Source organism: Anser brachyrhynchus (genome assembly GCF_964034855.1).
Source record: "Anser brachyrhynchus genome assembly, chromosome: 2".
NCBI lineage: Eukaryota > Metazoa > Chordata > Aves > Anseriformes > Anatidae > Anser > Anser brachyrhynchus.
The window spans coordinates 3894452-3914714 of record NC_137695.1 but is presented as its reverse complement, the minus strand read 5'-3'; the positions used below and the strand labels follow the sequence as shown (position 1 = coordinate 3914714).

The window sequence follows — 20263 nt, the reverse complement described above, 5'->3', positions numbered from 1 at the left end:
TTGTTGAGATCCTGCGGGAAGGAAAACTCTCATTAATAAAGACTTTGGGGATAATTCCACATGGGAGTTGCTGCAGAATTCAGAGCTACAGTAAATCACATCCAGAAAAAAAATTCCCTTCATCATTCTGCTCAGGGCTTCAGTGTGTGTACTGGGAAAATGGCCCCTGACAAATCCACCACAATTTTTGCATGGTAACTTATTCTTTCCAGGAGGGCATTTAGGAAGGGAGGGTGTACTGGGCTTGAGCTAGCTACACATCCATGATGGACATGCCCAGGAAAAAGGATTATTGTTCCCTAGCTAACGTTAAAGTGAGTTAACCAAAGCTGTGGTCATACTTTCCCTTTATCTACACTTGTCGGGTGGGAAATGTGAATTGGTGTAGTCCTTAGCCCCGTGTCTGTGTGGCCAGTTCCCCCCTGCTGTGAAGGATGCCAAAATCCCAAATCTCTGCCTTCTCCACAGGGAGAAAAAAAAAGAAAAAAAAAAAAAAAAAGACCAAGCTGTGGAAGTAATGAAGGAAGTTCATACCAAGCTATCTATAAAGTCTCCTTTACAGGGAAGGTACATTTTAGCAGGCAAGACTCCCAGCTCTTGTGGCATCTTTGCAGTCATAAGCATTTTGTCAACTGGTAAACGAATTCAGGCAACTGAACTTGTCGCCCTGTTCACCACCAGGCCAGCTGAACTGATGACCTACTAACAAAAAAAAACATGCTTTTCTCTTTCCTATTGGTGTCCAAAAGCATTTTTTTTTTCTTTTTCTGCAGTCTTTGTTAGCCCATAGCAATGACAGCTGTGATATGTGAGGGCTGTGTTATCACTGGGGACGTAGAAGTGGGATTGCTGCAATTATTTATTTCCTTATTTAGTGAATGTGGAGAGTGAGCCATAAACTAGAAGGCTTCGAATGTGAGTCTGTTTGACCTTGAATATTCAGTTTAAGGTCTTTTAGACACTAAATTCACACATCACTGGCTTTCTCCAGCTAAATAGTAGGTATGTTAATCTGAACTGGTCCAACTCCAGTCAGCAAAGGGGCATGAAAACCTTCAGGGCTGATGCTCACAAGCTCTCTGTGGACTAGAAAGAATAGTAAAAATCAGTTCATACTAAACACATAGCTTTTACCCAACTTAAAGAAGGGAAGATGTGTCCCAATGAGAAAGAAGGTGAAATACTCTAAAAATAAAAGGTATCTTGTGCTGTTTTAGAAAGCTTAGTGTATCTATGTGGTATCTGGGTGGTGTTGATCCAATATATGATCTACGAGGGGCCACACACTCCTGGAGGGAAGGATCTTGGCAAGGAGGGCTGCCCTAGGGCATCACAAGTTCATCATATAAATCCCACCTCAGTGCCCTGCTCTGCTTGAAACCAGTGGGGACCGGGCACCTAAAAATTTATTCAGTCATTAGAGCCATCCACCTTGCTTAAAAGCTCACACCAGCACTATGAAAGCCAGATCAGCTGTGTCTTAATTAACATAGATTTCATTCCTCTAGGACCGGATGGAAAAAAGATGAGATTTTAAAAATTATATCTGTAGTCAAGTTTCCCTGAATCTATCACAAGCCCACTTCTGAAACTACTTAACAATGTATTGGCTGTGCTTTTTTTGAAAGGTGATGAAGCATTTGCTCAAAAGCAAATATCAGGTAGTGGGAGTAAATATGCAATCAACCAATTTAGGCATGCATTTTTAGTGCAGGAAAGATGTGGTGGTGAAGTACTTGCTAATGGGCTTGGTAGAAAATTTGCTGCATAAAAAATTAGAAAAATGTGTTGTAAGAGTGCATAGCACTTTGCCAACCCTGATCAAAGTTAGAGATGGATGAATTAATTTATAATGTGAAAACTCAAATTATTTATAAATGTGAGATGAATTTGGCAATAGGTTAAGTCCAGAGAGTTTTAAGCTTCCATTGAAAAAGTCAGAATGTTCTGACAGCAGAACATCCCAATCTTTGTTTTTTACAGCAAACCCCTCATGCTTTTTATTTACAGTTAAAATAAAAAGGCAAGAAGCACTGTAAATTAAAACAAAAAGAAGCTACTATATTTTAAATGAGACAGGATAAAAATTCCCAAGTGCTGTTTTCCTTTGGAAAAAAAAGAAACATTTGAGTACCAAGACAACTCCAAATAAGTCTCCTACACCATGTCTTTGTTTTTGTTGCTGTTGTTTTAATTTGATTGGAAAAGCACACAATTAATTGTCTATACACTACTAATCAAGACCCATTCCCCGCTGAAAGGAAACTACAGTCTGAGCAAGAGATGAGGTGAAAGAGGGAAGAGAGCTGGTTGGATTAATAAGAGATGGTGAGAATAAAAATTAATATGTTCAGTTTTCTTATAATTTTAATCTAAAGGGCAAATTACATCAAAGAATTGTTCCTTCAGAGGATTTCTGAATCTTCTGGTTTATAGCCTTGGCTAGAGAATGAGTAGGGAAGTAGCTCATGTTTTGAAATGCGGCATGAAATGTTCTTTTTTTCCTTTCTCTGCTTACTTCAGACAAAAATACTCCACCCACACAAATAATAATAATAATAATAATAATAATAATAATAATAATAATAATAATAATAACAACAACAACAACCAACTGTGAACACTGAATCGATGAGTTTTACAGGCTCTGACCCTGCCTCTCAAATCTGTTACCAGCTCAGGGTCTTTCCTGCATTTAGCAATGACTACATAGACTCAAACCAAGACTTCTGCTCTCTCCACCTCATTTCCCTCTCACCATCTCTCTGCAGCTGAATAGGTTTCTCCCAGCTCAATGCAGTTTGCCATCTCTTTGAAAGAGACTGGGTTTTGTGTCTGTTATCCCCCTTGCTTAATGGGACCTGGATTTCAGCTTGCCACTGCCGTAGCAATGAAGTGGGGTGCTCCCTCCAAACTGGGAGAAGGTTGGGGACAGCGTGGCTGTGCTGTGTGTCCATTCTCCGGCTCCTGGTTCCATTTGTTGGATGCAAATCGTCATGATACATACTTCATGATTGAAACAGTTCATGAAATTCATGATGTAAGGAGGCCACGATTAATTACCTGTGCATCTATAGACATGGCTTTATTACAAAAACAATATAATTAGATCTGACTTAGCAGAAACCACTTGGGGGAAAAAAAAGTCACGTTATTGGGAATTTTCTGCTTTTTAGCTCCTTGATCTCCCAGTCTGCATGTGAGATTTTGTTCTTATTTGATTTGGGTTTTGTTTTGATTTGAATTAGCATAAGCCAGGAGGCAGGCCATGTGAGAATGGAGGGAATAAACTATGTAAGCACAGATCCCACTGCTCTTGGCATGAATTTTAAAGCTGCCATCTTCCTGCCCTAGATAGCTGTCAGTGTTAGGTTAGTCAGGCAGAGCTCATGGAGCATAAAGAAACAGAATTCCTCCTGATCATCAAAAAAAAAAATTTTAGATTTTTTTGAAGATGGAATGGAGGGAAATATATTTTTTTCAGTAGACACTGGGTTACAGTCCCTTCTTTTAAGCAAACATGAGACTGGATGCATATCATCACTGTGCAGTGGCCCAGGAGAGCTTGGCTGGCTGTGAATCCCTAGGAACACATCCCTGAGGACAGATGGGTTTTGCTCACTCTCCTTTTCTCTGCCCTTTCTGTAGGTATCCAGCACGCGCCCAGAGTGCAGCATCATGCTGGAGATTGAAGAGGAACGCAACCAGTGCTTGGCAGAGATCGCTGTGGATAATCAGACCTCAGGTATGGGACCACCCTCTTCCTTCCACAGCCTGCAGGCTGACATCCCTGGCCTCACATCTACCTCGCCGCTGCCATTTCTCACCCATTCTTCTGCAGGAGCAGGGCAGTGACTGGATTCGCTCCAGCTGGTGTTGAGTCTTTATGTTAGCAGAAAGAGAAATAGGTATTTCCAAAGCACAGTTCCATCAACCAAGTGTTTGGATAGTTTGATGAGGGTCACCCCCAGTCTCCCAGCTGACTGAGCCCTGCCATTGTAGTTTCCTCCCATACACAGGCCAAAATTGCTCCTGTCCTGGGGACAAAGCAGGAGAAGGAAGGGTGTGCTCCATGGCTGCAAGGGGACTCTGAGGTCTGGCCAAGTAGCTGCAGGTCCTCTCCTTGTTCACATGCCAGGTCCTGGTTTTGTGTTTAATGGAGGTGTAGGGACCCATGGAAGACTGCCAGGTTCCGAAAATGAGTGATCACATCACCAGAGAAAGGGGTGGGAAGATGCATATTCTGCGTGAAATTTGTATCCCACATCTTGAAAGAGGAAGAACTGAAAGCGGATGTCTTCTCATCCTCTTTCACTTGGCATTGTTTTAAAATAGGCTACAGACTGAAGGGCTGTTCTGCACAATGCTTATTAATGATAGAACAGCATCCTTGTGCCAAGCTGGTCCCTGGGGGAGCTTTACTGAATGCAACGATGGCTTTTGGCCCCTGCTTTTATCTACTGAGATATGTTTTCCTTTGATTTGGAAACTATTTCAAGCATCCCTGTACAGTTAAAATGGAGCTGTTTGAAGAAATGTTCTTCTAGAATCCAGTAAAGAAGTGAGTAGTCAGGGTAGTTAAAAATCTTCACTTGAAAGCCAGGTAAAGGCTTCATTTCATGGACAAAATGTTCATTTTCATGGACATTTAGAGAAATTAAATTAAATACAGTACATTCAAAATGGAAGAATAAATACTTAAGCATTATTTTTTTTCTGATTTCCTCATTGAAAAGTTTAATCCAAAATATATTTGTTTTTGCTTTTTTTTTCTTCACTGAAGTAAACTGTTGAATGTATTCTTGCAGATTCTGATGTAAAACATGCTCAGTCACATTGCAAGCCATTAATGCCTAAGCTGTAGAAAGCCTCTAAGAATATTTCGGAGTTTGGGTTTCATAGTGGAATGGTGAAAAACTGGTTGGGGTAATTCTACGTTTCACCCATCTCTCCCATAATCATTAAATGGGTCTCGTTCAGAAATCGTAGTTGTGAGCATTATGAAATTGTCTCATCCATGGGACAATACCTGCTACTCCTGAGTCAATGTTAGATGTCATTTGCATGTGTCTGTTTGTCCTGGGTGGAAATAGTCATCAGTGATATGAACGTGGAACAAGTGCGCTAAGGGACACACGCAGCGTGTCTAACCAAGTTTTACAATGCAAACTCTGTGGAAAATGTTTGGCGCCCATTTGCCCAGACGCATCGGTAGTCATTTAAGAGCTCGGTACCTGCCCCTTAGCAAAACACTCATGACTGCCCTTGCAATCAACAGGAAGAAGCCAGAATCTCTCACATGCAATTGCTCTGGCTTTCAAATAGGAGACTACGAAAGTGATGTGGACAGGCAGCTTCTAAATGTCTAAATGGCATGCATTTCCCCCTTGGAGTGTACAAAGCACAGCATGTGAGCTCAAATAGGTAGAAAAAGCTGTTTTTCTGTAGTGGGACTTGGTAACTTGACAAGTGTAACTGAGCACAGCTGCAAAATAAAACTTTGAACTTTGTGGGGTGGAGGCAGCAGGGACATGAAGATTGTTGAGTCTTAATGTTGTTGGAAATAAATTTAAAAAGGAAAGAAAAAAACACCACTGCATAAAATCTCCTAGCTAAAACTCCCAAGGAAAGCATAGTTTTAATACGGTTCAGTCCCACAAAGGAGTACAATGGAAAGCAATCGAGACTCCCTGCCATCTGTAATGTAATACCTTGATTTATCACCAGGTATGCGTATTGCCTTCTCTGCATTCAACATCCCGTTAGCAAAAAGAAAATCACTTGAGATTTAACAACCGATCTATTATCCTTTCTAATTAAATGAGTGGAATTAAGGAAACACACAGTTTCAATACAGTCTGGAAATAAAGCTTTGTTTAGAAGCTATTATCAGTTGTATTGATCAGAGGGGCTTAATCACAGATGTAATTTGATGTGTCAGATAGATTAGTCATTTATTAAGAACACCTGATTGTAGTACTGAGATTGATGACCAGCTCAGGGTAAGCAGGCAGATTTCCACCGATAAACAATAGCATCTGTCTTAACACTGTTTTGTCTTTGAACACCTATTAATTAGGGCGGGTGTACGGGCACAGGTTAAATCAATGCTTTCTTTTCTAATTAAATCTTCATGTTTTCGGTCTGGGTAGTAGGTGTCAGTTGCTATTCCTAACATCAGCAGTCCTGGACCATAGATACTCCATATGGGCCAGGCCACAGCCTCTCTGTTCCCTACTGGGAGCGTGATTCAGTACCCGTGAAGTTACCCACAGTTTGAGGAGGCTGTGTTAGGGCGACAGGAGAGGCATGGAGGTCACAAAAGTGTGGCCATGTCCAATGAGAAGATATTAGCTTGTTGTGCACAGGAAGGGCTGCAGAAGATGCAACTAGGAAGAAACCAGCAGGGAGGGTTGGTTTGAGCTGGCAGCGTGTACAGAAAAGAATAAAATGGCTGTGAGGTTGAAGTTTCGGCTTTAGAGGAAGTTCGTAACCATCAGAGGACACCGAACAGCCTTTCAGGAGAGCTGCAGGAAGATGTGTTTTATTGACTTCGTGATGGAGCTTGCTTCGTTTGTGAAAGGGCATGGACGATGCGGGTGGGTATTGCAGCACAGGACTGGGTTTCATGAGTAGGACTGCCCTTGCAAATCCACTGCCCTGTTACCCTTTTACCTCGATGCTAAAATAACTAGGAGTCTTGCACATTTTGTACAACTTGTAAAATGATAATCATAATGCCACAACAGAAATGGGTTCTTTAGTATTAAAATCAAGAGAGGTAGATGGATCTGTTGGATTCACGTTGGCAAATAGACATTGATTGGGAATGACCTGGTGAAAGACTTTTTTACTTGATTTTAGGTAACTCTAATGTATTCTGGCTGAATGTAGACATCTCCCTTAGGATAAGATGAATCATGTTCAGGTTGTCTTGACTGAGGCTTAGGGAGCAGCTCAGCTGTGTTGGAAATAATCTGAGCTCCCAGATGAATCTTGTACTGGTGTTCACTGGCTTGGAGGGGGGTTGGCCAAATGAGGTGAAGTCCCAATTCCATTATTAGGAGTGATGAATCCGTGCATTCACATACAAAAATGCATTTTGGGAAACAAAACCTTCAGTTGAGTATTTGTTAAATGATCTTGCAGCCTCTTTTGCCCCAAAGAGTGTTTACAATATAACTTGTAGAATTATTTTAAAAAGTCTTCTGAAGAACTTGTTACTCTGCAAGTGGCAGGACCCTTCCCTGCTCAGTGCAGGAGGTGATGCACAAAATACCTCATCTCAATCTCAGTGCAGAGTATGGTCCTGAAAGACCTAAAATTCAGTAACGTTGCCTGTACCTTTTCTATAATGTGATATAGGAGAGTTTTTCTGGGTTTTAACATGTTGGAAAATGAGTTTTGGTTATTCTTCCTTTTATCACACAGCCAAGGAGAAATTGCTGCTGGCTTGCATCACACACAGATGTACCTGGGTGCTGGATTAGTGAATCATTCTCTGCAAATTCCTTAATTTCCCACCCTAAGCATGTTTTAATCTCTCTCCCAGTTGGTGTCACAGCAGTTCTCCCTGCAAACTTTGCCTCACTTGATAACCACAGACTGTTGCAAGTAAAGCAGCACTGTTGGTGAACTTGAAGTGGCTCCTAGGTTTTCTTGGTTTTAGTTTTTCTCCTTTAAAATAAAAATATTTTCCTGTCTAGAAGGGGTAAGTTAAGGACAAACACACTGAAAAGTGTCCAGGTATTTTATGATTTGGGCTTCTGGAAGCACTGTGGGTAGATAGAATGGGAAAGGCAGTATTTGGCAGCACCCACAATTAAAATTCGCAGGAATTTATTATGTACCTGAGGAGAAATAACACTCCGAAAGAGAAAAGCCACATAATTTCTGCACCGTGGGTGTACTATATGTAACTGGTAGCAGGTCAGCTCTGGGATTTCAGCTGCAGAGTTCATGGGGCTCCCAGGTCATCCCACATGGCCATCAGCCAGTGCTGGGGAAGTCCTGCCTGGACTGGATCAGTTCAGCCCAAGGATTTGAATGGCTTCAATGATTGTTTCCCCACTGGATGAGCACAATGAGAAATTTTGAGAATCGCTCTGCAGACAGGAGTTCCCACACAGCCAGCAGCTTCTGCAATAGGAGGATGCGCGGTAGCTGCCTTGGGCTTTTGTCTTTCCCTTTCTCTTTGCTCTCCAGCTGTATGGGGCTGCTTCTCTGGTGGCATCTCCCGCCACTACAACATAAATAAATGAGGCAATTCCATAGCCTGGGGTTCTCCAAGGCACTTTTTTTGTTGTAGGAGCTAATGATGAATAGAGTTCCTCAGTCCTCAGCATTACTTTGAAAATGCTTACAAGCAAATTTCAAAAGCAAAGAATGCAATCCCGGCCCCACTGAAAACCAGGCTTTTACTCCAGATGCTTTTTCAGCCAAGACATCTGTATGCAACGCGGAGACTGCTCAGCTAATAATACACTTAGCAGCAGTAGGGTTAGGAGGAGAGGATAGCTGAAGGGGGTTTTGCTTTCCAGGCCCACAGATGGTGGCAAATCTCTCTCCATGTGAAGTGTGTCAGAGGCCCTAAAGGCTTGCTGCAAGGCAGGTCTCACTGCTACATGGCTGCCTGCTGACTTCCACTTGCTTTTTTTTTTATCCCTGAGCACAGAGAGTGACTTTTTTTTGTTGTTTGTTGCTGGTTTTATTGTTGTTTTTTCTTTTTTTGTTTTTTCTTTTAATGAAAGCTTCTCTTTCCATGGGCGCAGTTTACAAATAGTTCGGTTTAATCTGAAACACCCAAATAAAATAATAAATAATTAAAAATTAAGTCAACAAAAGCAATCAGGTCTAGGTGAGTTGACTGTGCTCATTCTCTTTTTAATCCCATTACTGCTAATCAATTCCCTCCACAACCAGATATCCTTTTGGAAGGGGGAGAGTAATTTGGGGATGACAGTTGAATGAGGTACTGTGTGACTCACAGTTGGATGGGATGAGCAGCTCTGGTGACCATTCTTCTATGCAGGAAAGCACGATGTGATACAGTAAATGGTCTTCATGGAGAGACTTGTCTTGTACTGGGGAGCCCAGAGCTGGACCCAGTGCTCCAGGTGCAGCCTCACCAGTTGAGTGGAGAGGAAGGATCCCCTCCTTGACCTGCTTTTGACTAATGCAGCCCAGGACACCGTTGGCCTTCTTCGTGGCATAGGCACGTTGCTGGCTCGTGGTCACCTCAGAGTCCACCAGGACCCCCTGGTTCTTCTCTGCCAGGCCACTTTCCAGCCTATATGGGAACTTGGCATTACTGCTCCCCACATTCCCTTTGCTGAACTTCCTTTTCTTTATGTTTTTTCAGTTTGTTTGATTTCCTCCAAAAGGGAAGATCTTGTGCTCGATTTGGATCCTAAATTCCTGTAGAAGTTAAGAGGAAGTGAAAGGGGCTCAGAACATCTCAGCTGAAGGCAGTCAGATCAACATTTTGTCTGTCTGTTCGCCACCGTTCGGTAGTGAAGAGAGAGCTGAGGTGATTTTTTAAGTGTCATTGAGTATTGCCGGTAGCCATCAAGGAGCTGCTACAGTTGAGCTGCTTCTGATACCTTGGGTACTTCAGCACTGCGCTTTGTAGTTGCAGTCTAGACCTGTCTGTCTTGCAAGCAGGGTTTGAAACTCAATAAAAAATCAGAAAAGTGGAAAGCGTGAAAGAAAATAGTCCCAATCACCCTCCCAGCCACTCTTCACGTACAGTTAAGTTGTACGTGCTTCAGCTTGCTTTGGGCAATAAAACTGAGTCCTGTGATCTCATCACCAACACTGCCACATGCAAATGAACCCAGGTGAAGAATGGCCCATGTTGTTTATTCTCTATATAATGCATTTGCTGTTCCACAGACCTGCAGTGGAGGCTGGCTTGAAAAGCCAAATTTGGAGCTTGGGGTTCTTTTTCAGTCTCCCTTGAAGAAGTCAAGGCGTGTTTGATGAGAGAAGAAGCAGCGAACATACGGAAATTAAAAGTCAGGCTGGAAAAACGTTAATGAAGTTTAAATGAGGAGTCTGTTTATTCATCACCATCTGTTTATAGAGCAGTAAGATAAGAAATAATTAATAGTTCCTTGCTTGCAAAAGTTCAAGCGAATTCTCACCTTCCCGGTTGCATAAGACCTCCTGGGACAGATGATGTGTAGGTTGGGTTTGTGTGGCAGCCTCTCTCCAGGTGCTCCGTGGCCAGAGCAGGCGCTAGATGGCTGTTTGCAGCACAAGCACTCGAGGCAGTGAACACAGCAGGGGGACGGACGGACCGCTCACCCAAGGCTGAGGATGTGCTGCATATTTTGGCTGCATGGTGCATCCCTGAGACCTGCCAAGTGCTCCTGTAGGTGCTACTTACCCCTTCACGTGCATCGGATGGATGGTTTTGTCAGCAAAAGGCCACTGCTTGAAGCTCAGTAGTGGAGGGAGCATTCAGACAAGCCAGCGAGCTGGCAGGTTTGAAGGCTGGTAGCTTTCAGGGGGAATATATGCCTTGGCAGACATGCAAGGGGTGGTCAGGGTAATATTGTCAGATGGCACTGGTGCAGCCAGAGGACAGACCTGTCCCCAGGCTGAGGATGTCTGCAGAGAGAAGCAGACAGGCTTGTCCTAGTGGTTCACAGCAGTCACAGGAAATAAGAGAAGCAAACCCTTGGACAGTGGCTGACTCTTGCAAGCCATCAGCCAAAAATGTTCATCAAAACATCAACATCAAAAATGTTAACAGATGGTCTTGAATAAGTAATGTGGCCTCCAGTTGTTGTTTCAGAGGTGGGAAGGGCTCCCCTAAGTCCTATCTCATATCTACTAGCCTCTCCAAAAATCCCATATACCCTGGGACATCAGGAATGGCATTAACTGCTGCCTTCTGGGGAGCTAAATCAAGTCCTGAGGATCTAGTCAACATATTCAATGAAGCCTGGAGGACAAGTCAATTCAGTCTATTAAAATAGTCACCTGCATTTGTCCTTAACAATCTCTTGAAAGGCAAAAGGACCTGCAAGACTTCCTTCTATGTCATCTTTCCTAACTTCTAACACTGGTCCAGGGGATAAGTAGAGCTCCTTCGTTTCAGTCTTGGTACAAGCAGCAGTGTTGGTTCAGCTGCCAGGTGGGACATCAGTCCTTACTACGCCTGGAAACGTGTCTCTCCTGCAAGAGCAGAATATTCAGCCATGTGTTATCAAGACCTTAAAGCCCAGACTCTCATTTGTCTGTCTTAGAGGATCAGTAGGAGAGTCAAGGTGCCTTCTATTTAATGGAAACTTTTCTTTCAGTTACCGGATGGTGGCCTTGATATTCACTTGGGTTGGGCCACTCCATGGTACTTCCAAATGATCTTCCTTCACTAACACTTCGCTTGTCTGCTGTGGGACTCTTCCCTGCCACCAGCACAGCATGCTGCAGCTCTTGCAGTGGTGGACCCTGCTCTGTGGAAATTTAAAAAGCAGAAATGTGCCCTCTATTTCTTGGAGGATCATCTACCCTTGGCCATACTAGGAAACTCGGTACTGAAACATGAGAAGGAAGCGCGTTGTCACCACAGAGGTAAACCCAGCTTCAACCCTCAGATGCGATCAGCCCACACAACTTTCCTGTTGGCTGCTCGAACCCAGCCTGAAGCTGATGGCCGTTTTCCCACACAAGGAGACTCTTCCTCAAGAAATGATGAGCAAAGGTGGTTTCCCTACAAAGCTGTTACTTGGCTGTGCGTGGTAACCCCCTGCTCAAGCTCTCTGCCAAGGAGTGGCAATTCCTAGCTGAGGTGCGATGCCTTCTCAGGATGCCCTCTGTAGAGATGAAATTCAAGCACAGATCTACACAGCACCTAACCAATCTTCCCTGTAGGGCTAAGAGCTGTTTTTTTGTTTTTGCTTTTGTTTTTTTTTTTCCCTTGACCTCATCTTTCTAGAGACACAGTCATGAGATAAGATGTTACCACATCTGTTTTCTGCCTTAATATGCTGTAGGGGTGGAGGCTTTGCTTTTGTTTTGCCTGTTGATGACATGTCCTGGCTGCAAGCTTTCTAACAAACAGCAGTGTTTATTTGACTCAGGAACAGCTGTCCTGTAGCTTTTTGGGATTAACAACCATTTAGCGGACATAAATCTTGTACTGGAAAAGGCATTTTAGCTTGGAGAATAAGTAACATTTGGAAATACCATCGAACTCCTTGGTTATTTTTCTTTTAGAATGCTATAATATATAAATGCACACAGCATTAGTTATGCAAGGGCTATAGAAATAAGGAGAAAAAGCCATCGTTATAGACCAATGGAAAGCAAATCCAAAACATTTTCAAAGCTTTGGCTAATTGCTCAGATGAAATCCATCTATGCAGAGCTCTTAATTTATTTCTGACCGCATATTTGTCGACCTCACATCCCATCAGATTTCTGGTTAGGAAATCTCTTCTTCCTGCTGTTTGGTGGTTTTTTTTGTTGTTTTTGTTTTATTTCTTTTTCTTACTGACTGTGTCAGGGCACTTTATTGATGGTATCCACCCTTTTTATGTACAATAAGTACACTGGAAAATGTTGCATATTCCATAAGTTATGTCAAGCTCCTGGTACAGTATATGGCTAAGATCCAAAACCTGCTACAGCCAGTGAAGAGTTTTTCCATGATTTTGCTGTGCACTGGACTTTTTGTAACTTTGGTGCCTTTATTTCTTGATAGCCTGCGCTTTTAACCTAGGAAAATGAAATTGTGGAGAACGGAAGCTGAAGTCTGAAGTGCTATACAAGGTCTAAGTAGGGCTTCTATTGTGTGTATTTTTTTTTTAATTATTGGTGTCTCACAAACTTCTCTTTTTTTTTTTTTTCTTATCTTCTGACCATTAAATATTCCTCCAAGTAAAACCAAAGGCCAGGTGAAAATGCATTGCTGTCCCTCTTGCCCCTACCTACAGAAAGTCTCTTCTTCTGCAGATGCTCCCCAGTGCTATGGGCAAGAAGCACACCTCCAGCACGTTTAATAAGCAAGAACCAATTCAGGAAGAATTTATGTGATAAAGCACACTCCAGCTTGTGCAACAACAGCAGTAGCTTTCTAGTAGCAGGACAGGCAATCTGTGGCTTGTGATTTGTTGAGGAAACTTCCCTTTTGCCCTTCCTTTTTTAGTGGGGTTTCATATTTACCAATATTTACCCCCGTTTACTATATTTAACAACATTTACCTGAAGAGCAAGATAAGAGGGGCTGTTGCTTGCTTGTTTGCCCTCAATGAGCAAGTCAAATGAGCTGGTCACTGGGAGGGTTGGCACTTCATTCAAGTGGCCAAGTCTTCTAAGCTCGCTTCTTGGTGCTACGATTCAAGTTGCCACTTATGTTTCCAGAAAGGCAAGGAATTCCCAAAGATCAGGGTCAACGTTGGAAGGCTGACGAAGGGTCTCTTGGCTTTCACAGGATTTGAACCATCAGTGAGAGCTGCTGCACTCGTGTCCTGTCTTGCTTGGCTTGTTTTATTAGGAAACCCCACAAAATCTCTGCTGTGCTCCTCACAACATCCCTGTCTCTTTTTGGTCGGTGAGACTGAGGTATGGAGGAGCTCAGCATCAGTCAGTCCCATGTGAGATCTCACATTATCAGGGCAGTCACTGTTTTCTTCCTAATGATCAAGAAAGCATTTCTTGAGGTTGAGCCTAGTCATCTTCGGCGACCTAAATTCAAAGGGACCAAGTACAGTTTAACTTCTGTATAACTTCTGCAAATACAAGGGCATTTGAACAAGGAATGAGGAAGCCCTGGATCAATCCTTTAAGCATGCTCCATGTCAGAGCACTAAAGAACTGTCTCTTGTTTAGATGTTGCTGAGGAGATAAGTGATGTTTTAGGCAACCCACTTCATAAATCTTTGTCTTATGTCTTGGCATCTTTTGTTTCAGTTTACGGATTCTGAAATTAGGCAGAAAGGCTCAGCTCACAAGTTTGATTTATGAGAAGAGTGATCTGGAGGGATGAAAAAAAAAAAGTCAAGTGTTTATTTAGTTTGTTGGTTAAAGAAAAGCTGAAAGATTAGAAACTTTTTTTTTTTTTAATTTGTTTCCTAGTAGATGTTGATGATGGAAAAACTCATAGGATTTTCATGCTTAAAAATAATCCTCCAGAAATACTCTCTGGTGATTTCTTTCATGCTGTTTATTTAGAATGACTCAGTCTGGGGGCTTAAGGTGAGTTTTCCTTCATATGTCTTTGAGTCAAATTTCTGCAAACATTCTGCAAAAGATATCTTTTTACTTTTCCTGTTGAGTTCCTGGACAATTTCTGCTGGCAGCCCCTGCAGAAGTGCAAACCAATTTTTATAGCAAGAAACAGTGTTCTGTCCAGCTTGTACACAGAGTGGGAAAAAACAAATTGATCTCTCTGTCTTGCCACACATACAGAGGCAAAGTCCAAGATAAACTCTTTTTATTTATCCTCACGGGGAATCCTTTTTGCCTTCTGTGATTTCCCAAGTCCATTTTCTGCTGAATTGGTACTGCAAACCCCTCACTGAGGGAAGAATAAAGGAGCATGCGTGTGCCACAAAGAGCAAAGCAGTGGTGGGAAGAAAATGTAACAGTGCCAGGGTTTTGCCTGCTCTGGCAGGATTGTGGTTTTCCTTCAGCTAAGTGGTTTCTCTGTCACATCCTGCCCACGGTGCTGGGGTGATAGCATGCAGCGACAGGCAAAAAATATCCAAATTGAATGCAAAGCTATGGAAAGTTGAAAGGGAAACTCTGAGGGGACAGGTTTGCTTTGGAAGAGATCATCAGTGCTGATAAAAATAAAACCACAATAGGTGGAGGTGGCAGAGGAGAGATGCCCACAGGATGCAGGAGTGGGGCTGGGGGAGGAGGGCATAGCAGTGAACACAGGACAGAAGGACTGAGTTTTGCGGGCAAGAATGGAAGGATTGCAGTTAAACTTTGGAGCCAAGGTAGCCCCAATCAAAACCAATCTGTTGCAGAAAAATAAGGTAAAACCCTATTCTGCAAGTCCAGGCAGGGTAAGATGAGGTAGAATTAGAAACAGAAAAGACACAAGGGAGAAATGATAGGAAACTGCTTCCATGCAAAAAGTAATTAAATAAGCTAGGACGCTTCAGCTTGAAAAAGAGATACTTGAGGAGAGATATAAAAGAGGATTTTATGGTTTTCCTCCCCAGGGAAAGGGAGATTGTGACTAGGTTATAAATATTTCTGTATTCATAAAGGAACTAGGTTCCTAATGAAACCAGTGACAAGCAGGTTCAAAGCAAATTCAGAAAAGGATGTTCTTCTTTCAGCAGACACTTGAACTATGCAATTCCTTGGCCCAGGAGGTTGTGAATGTGAAAAATTTCCATGAGTTCAAAAGCAAAATCAAATCACATTTAATTTTAATGATTTATGTAAGAGTAAGAATCTTACCAGAATTTTGTTGTTATTATTATGCACAATTTTTAAAATTTAAATAGAAGACCATTTCTGATTCAGGAAGCCTGGGCTCACTGGAGGCTGGGGCAGTAGTAATAGCTCTGAGGCTCATGGTGGGCTTTCCCACTCTCTACCAAGACTGAACTCAAGTTGTCTCTCTAGAACTGAAGCACAGTTAGCAAATCCTTGCAGGGACCATCTTTTGGGGTCTGTTTTCTTCAGTAAGGTGAAAAACATGACGTCCAACTGGGACAAGAAAGTCAATGGAAAGATAATTGATTGTAAGGAGATCAAACCGGCAAACCAGGGGAGAGCATCTTTGGGTATAATAACTTCTGCAGAAGCTGTCAGTGGGAGAGTAAATGTCACCTGGTAGCTCTTTACAGCCCTAACTCCAGCGAGGATGGAAACTGCCTACTGATACTAGACTGGAGTGAAAATCAGTTCCCATTGAAAACACACCAGGTTACCACTGCCTGTGATGGTACTGGGTGATATCTCAGCTTGGTTTAATGTAGCTGTACCTTTGGCTTGCTGTTTTCTGCCTGTGGGTAGCGAGAGGCATGCAGACATCCTGACATGACCCAGGCAACAAGCGGGTATCTTTGCATCTGAACGTAGATTCGAAGAGAAAAACTGTGCCCATGTCATCCAGGAGAGGCCAGGAGTGACCACATTCATTGGGGAGCGTTTGGTGGGAATGACAGATGTGCTGAAAGGCTTTTTCCCTGACTTGGGAGTTCAGCTGGGTTAAGACCATGCCTTGGCACCAGCCTGCTGCCATTCACTTCTTTCATCAGCCAAACCCAGTCACGTCTCAGAGCCATGCCAGAGCTCTGCAGATTCATGTTTATTCATGAAGGGAACTTATTCTCTGCTGCTTCCCTGATAAGCTTTGACTGTATATTTTCTGTAAGTGTAGATATTACTCAAATAAATGTTCTTTGCGCTCTGCTTTGCCACTTCTGCAAAGCACCATGTACCTGTGCCTCATGCAAATTGACATGTTTTGTGTTTATTAACCTTTTAAATGGAGAGAAAATGAGGGCCCGAGCTTTGATTCACATTTAGCAGTGACAGTGGAAAAGGTTACCACCTTCTGTAGCTGTGGTGGGGTCTCCTAAATCACTGCAGCTGGGACTCTGCCAGTGCCTTCAGCCACTGTTGTGGTGGCAGCCAGGGAACGGGCATGTCCTACCTGGCTGGAAGAAGAGCCCTATGGTGGACACCACCCCAAGATGAGCTTCTGAGTCAGAATCTCTTAGAGGAGGGCTCTCCAAAGCCCAGGTGGCTGTGGTTGCTGGCAGCCCAGACACTTGGCTTGCAAAGAGGGAGTCTGAGCTGTTGGATGTAAAGACCTGAGCTCCAACATGTGGCTGACAGCCTCCAGCACATTCATTGATGGTACTCCTTGAGCAGTGCTTCAGGAGCCTGTTTCGAGAGAGAGTTGGCTGCTAGTAATTACACTAATTGCATGGCTTATAGTGAGAGGATGAGCAGTCTGATGTGCTTAGCTGAAGGAAGTAAGGTTAAAAGCCAGCTTCATTAGAGTTGTGAAGGATTTCTCCCCGCAGCCCTTCAGAAGAAGATAGTTGGCTCCAGAGAGCACTTCCCGATTTACCAGGTAACATCAGGACAAAGCTGAGGGTCTGGAAGTCACAGTCAAAAATTTGAAAAGGGAAAGATTCTTACATATATGTGCATATTTATAATGCCAGGAGTTTAAAGGATCACAGTATTTACGAAAGGTGCATCCATGGGTCATTTCCACCTTCTGCCTTGGATAAGAAATGATAAACACATTTGCATCCCTCCTGCAGATACTCAGTGCAACAGAGAAAATATTTGTAATTAATTAATGGGGAAGCACTTAGCAATCACCAAACATGATTTGATCGTGCAAAACAAATTGTTGTCTTTCTTACATCTGTGAAGGCCAAGTGATGCCACAGGGAAGACGGGTTTCCCTTCTCCAAGTACCACTGGAGCTGTTTCTACCCTCAAATAGTCTTCTCGGATTTTGGTCTGTCGCAGTGACACAGCTGAGTATTGCCTGCCAACCCCGTGATCCCAGCAGTCTGCCAGGGTAGGGTCTATAAGCTTTGGAGAGAGAAGACAAATTTCTCTGAGGCTATTTGATAAAGGCTGTCTGTGTCATGATTTGGATGGACAGGCACAAACTTGTGCCTGAAGTTGTAATGGGCTGACTGCAGGGTGAGCGGTGAGTGCTGGACTCCAACTGCAAAGCATCTTGCTTCAGATCTTGATTGTTCCAATTCATTAAAAATGTGAAGGCCTGTTCTTTCTGCCTCACATTTCAAACAAAATTACTTTAAATTATTATTATAAATTATTCAAAGTTATTATAATGTGTTAGACATTAAGCTTTTCTCCTGCCTTAGACCTAGTACGAGTAAATCGTATCTCACTGAACTTCAAATGCTTCAAAATTAGCTAAACTCAAGTTTCTGGATCTCTGGTTTCCATTGGCTTCTTCAAGTTCACACCTCCAACTTCTACACACATAAAAGCAGGGGTATGAACCCCACCTTTGAAACCTGGACCCTTCCAGGCAGCTACACTAATAGTGTCAGCAAATCTGAGGAGGCAATAAGGAAGAATGGCGCTGGAAGAGCTAATGGGCAGATATGAGAGGTCTTTGCAGAAACAATAATTATTAAAGATCCCCTTTAAGTGTCTTGCAAAATCAGTCTTGTGTGTCCTCACCTTATTTTAGTCAGAGTTTCTGCTACAAAAACACCTAAAAGCTTTTTTTCATGCACCACAGGTGGTGGTGAAAAATGCTATCACGGAAAAAGATGAGGATCAGAAATAGTCTCAAAGTGCCTAATTCAGAACATTTAAAAAGCCATCTGATGCTATCACCTTGTATTTTATTTTGCATTATAACCTGTCCTGGGGTAATGGGCCCATTATAATTTATTGATGTTGATGGAGATTGTAGAACATGAAAGGTCTTGTCAAGAAATCATCTATTTTCCAGGGGCAGAATATGTAATATCTTAATACTTTTGGAGCTGCTGGCTGTTTGGTAGCAGATAAGTAAGACCCTGTGAAAAGTGAGCTTTGCAACTGATATTAGAAATCTGAAAATTGAATTTTAATGAATGCTACATAAGAGCTTGCATGAGGAAGATACCGTCAGTTATTCCCTTTTTCAGGCTGTGATAAACCCACCTCAGGACTTCATTTGAAAAGTTCTGTTTGCTCATGAAAGAATGAAGGCAAAACTTGTAAAATAAATTTGAAAGAGAGCTGAGGGTTCTTTTTCAGCTTCGAAGTATTTTTGTGTGCTCTCTTTTTTGATCTGAGACAGCTTGCTGTCTCACTCTGAGCAGACCGATGATGACACCAGCCTTTTCCTTAGCAGAAGGCCTAAAAGATGATTTAAAGGAGGAATTTCTGATCAGGATGTCATCACCAAGCACTGCAGCTTGAGAGTGGTTTTCGTAGTTCCCTTTACTTGCATGTGGAAAGTATTTTCTCAAGGCTTTTTTCTTCATATTCCAGTTTCTCTTGTTAGGCAGTTGACCTTAACAGCAACACTTTAGTCACGTTTGGGGAAGTGTTGCAACATAATGGGACACGAGGAGTAACCGAGAGCAGAGGTTCTATAAAGAAGCGACTCAGGGAGGTCTGTTGACAGCCCATCTATCTAACCCAGGCAGCCATAAAAGTGTCTGTTAGAAAGATAAAAAAAAAAGAAAAATCATCTTCAAAATTCTAGTAAGAACTCTAAAATATGTAACATGTTGGCAAAAACACATCTGAAATTTTATTAATTCCTGTCTGCAAACTTCTTTTGTCTTCAGTGCTAATATTACATTATTCGTTACTCTGGTATATGTGTGATATCATTAGTGTCTTTTGAAAAAGCAGAAATAAATAAAAGGACAAAATCAGAACATATTGCAGCTCTGCAGAAAGGGCATGCCTGGCCATTTTTTTTCTCCCCGAAAGTATTTATTCAATTCAAAAAACCTTGGAAAATGTTTCATTTTAACAAAACACTATAGTTTCTCTCTAAAGTTAGCTCTATTGGTTATGCCATCACTCCTGGCTTGGATAGGGCTTTATACCACCTTGCTCCACCCTCCCATAGAGAATCACTCCTCGTGACAGCCCTGTCCCTCCTCAGTCTCCCTCCTTCTCCCTCTTTAAAGAGAAATATTGCTTCATGAGACGGGATTTGACTCCTGATCCCTTGATTGTCATCAGTGTCCCCATCCAACTGAGCCCACCCCATGCAGAACCATCTCATTGCAATGGGAAGAAATACCATTGACAAAACTTTGGGGAGAGAGGAGAAGTGGGAGCGTGGCTTGTGCATCTTGGTATGTTCAGGACAGGTGTTTTAATGCAACAAGGAGAGATAAGGGCAGGGAAGAGAGAGATTTAATTAAGCATTTCTGCCTTTTTCATCTAAAAAGGCACTGCTAACTGTTAACTCTGATTTGTCTGGTTCTCTTCTTTCTGCTTCAGTTTCTGCAAAAATTACAGATATCACCAGTGCTGCAATTCAGGGACTGGGGTAGCTGAAAACTCTATGTTTAAACAAAATATTTCTGTGCCTTTCCTTCCAAAAGGTGCTTGCACTAGGGCTCGACGCACCTTTGCAGAGCTGATTTCCTCTGCCCCATACAGCAGATAGCAGAGAGTCGCTTGTTTTTGTTCTACCGTCAGCTTTTCTCTTTTCCCCAGGTTGCAGGAGGCAATGGGACAACATCACGTGCTGGCCTGAAGCGCAGGTGGGAGCAGTTGTGGTGAAGCCATGCCCAAAGTACTTCAGATTCCTCACCACTTTCGTTGG

General features: G+C 42.6%; 1 protein-coding gene across 1 annotated transcript in view; it reads left to right on the top strand.

Moving 5' to 3' along the window:
- LOC308189128 (vasoactive intestinal polypeptide receptor) overlaps window positions 1-20263 on the top strand; it is a 115394-nt gene that overhangs the window by 35489 nt on the left and 59642 nt on the right. Inside the window, exons 2-3 of the mRNA XM_080578881.1 lie at window positions 3649-3745; window positions 20155-20262. Of these exons, the coding sequence (XP_080435007.1) occupies window positions 3649-3745; window positions 20155-20262 (205 nt within the window). The remainder of the gene's footprint in view (window positions 1-3648; window positions 3746-20154; window position 20263) is intronic.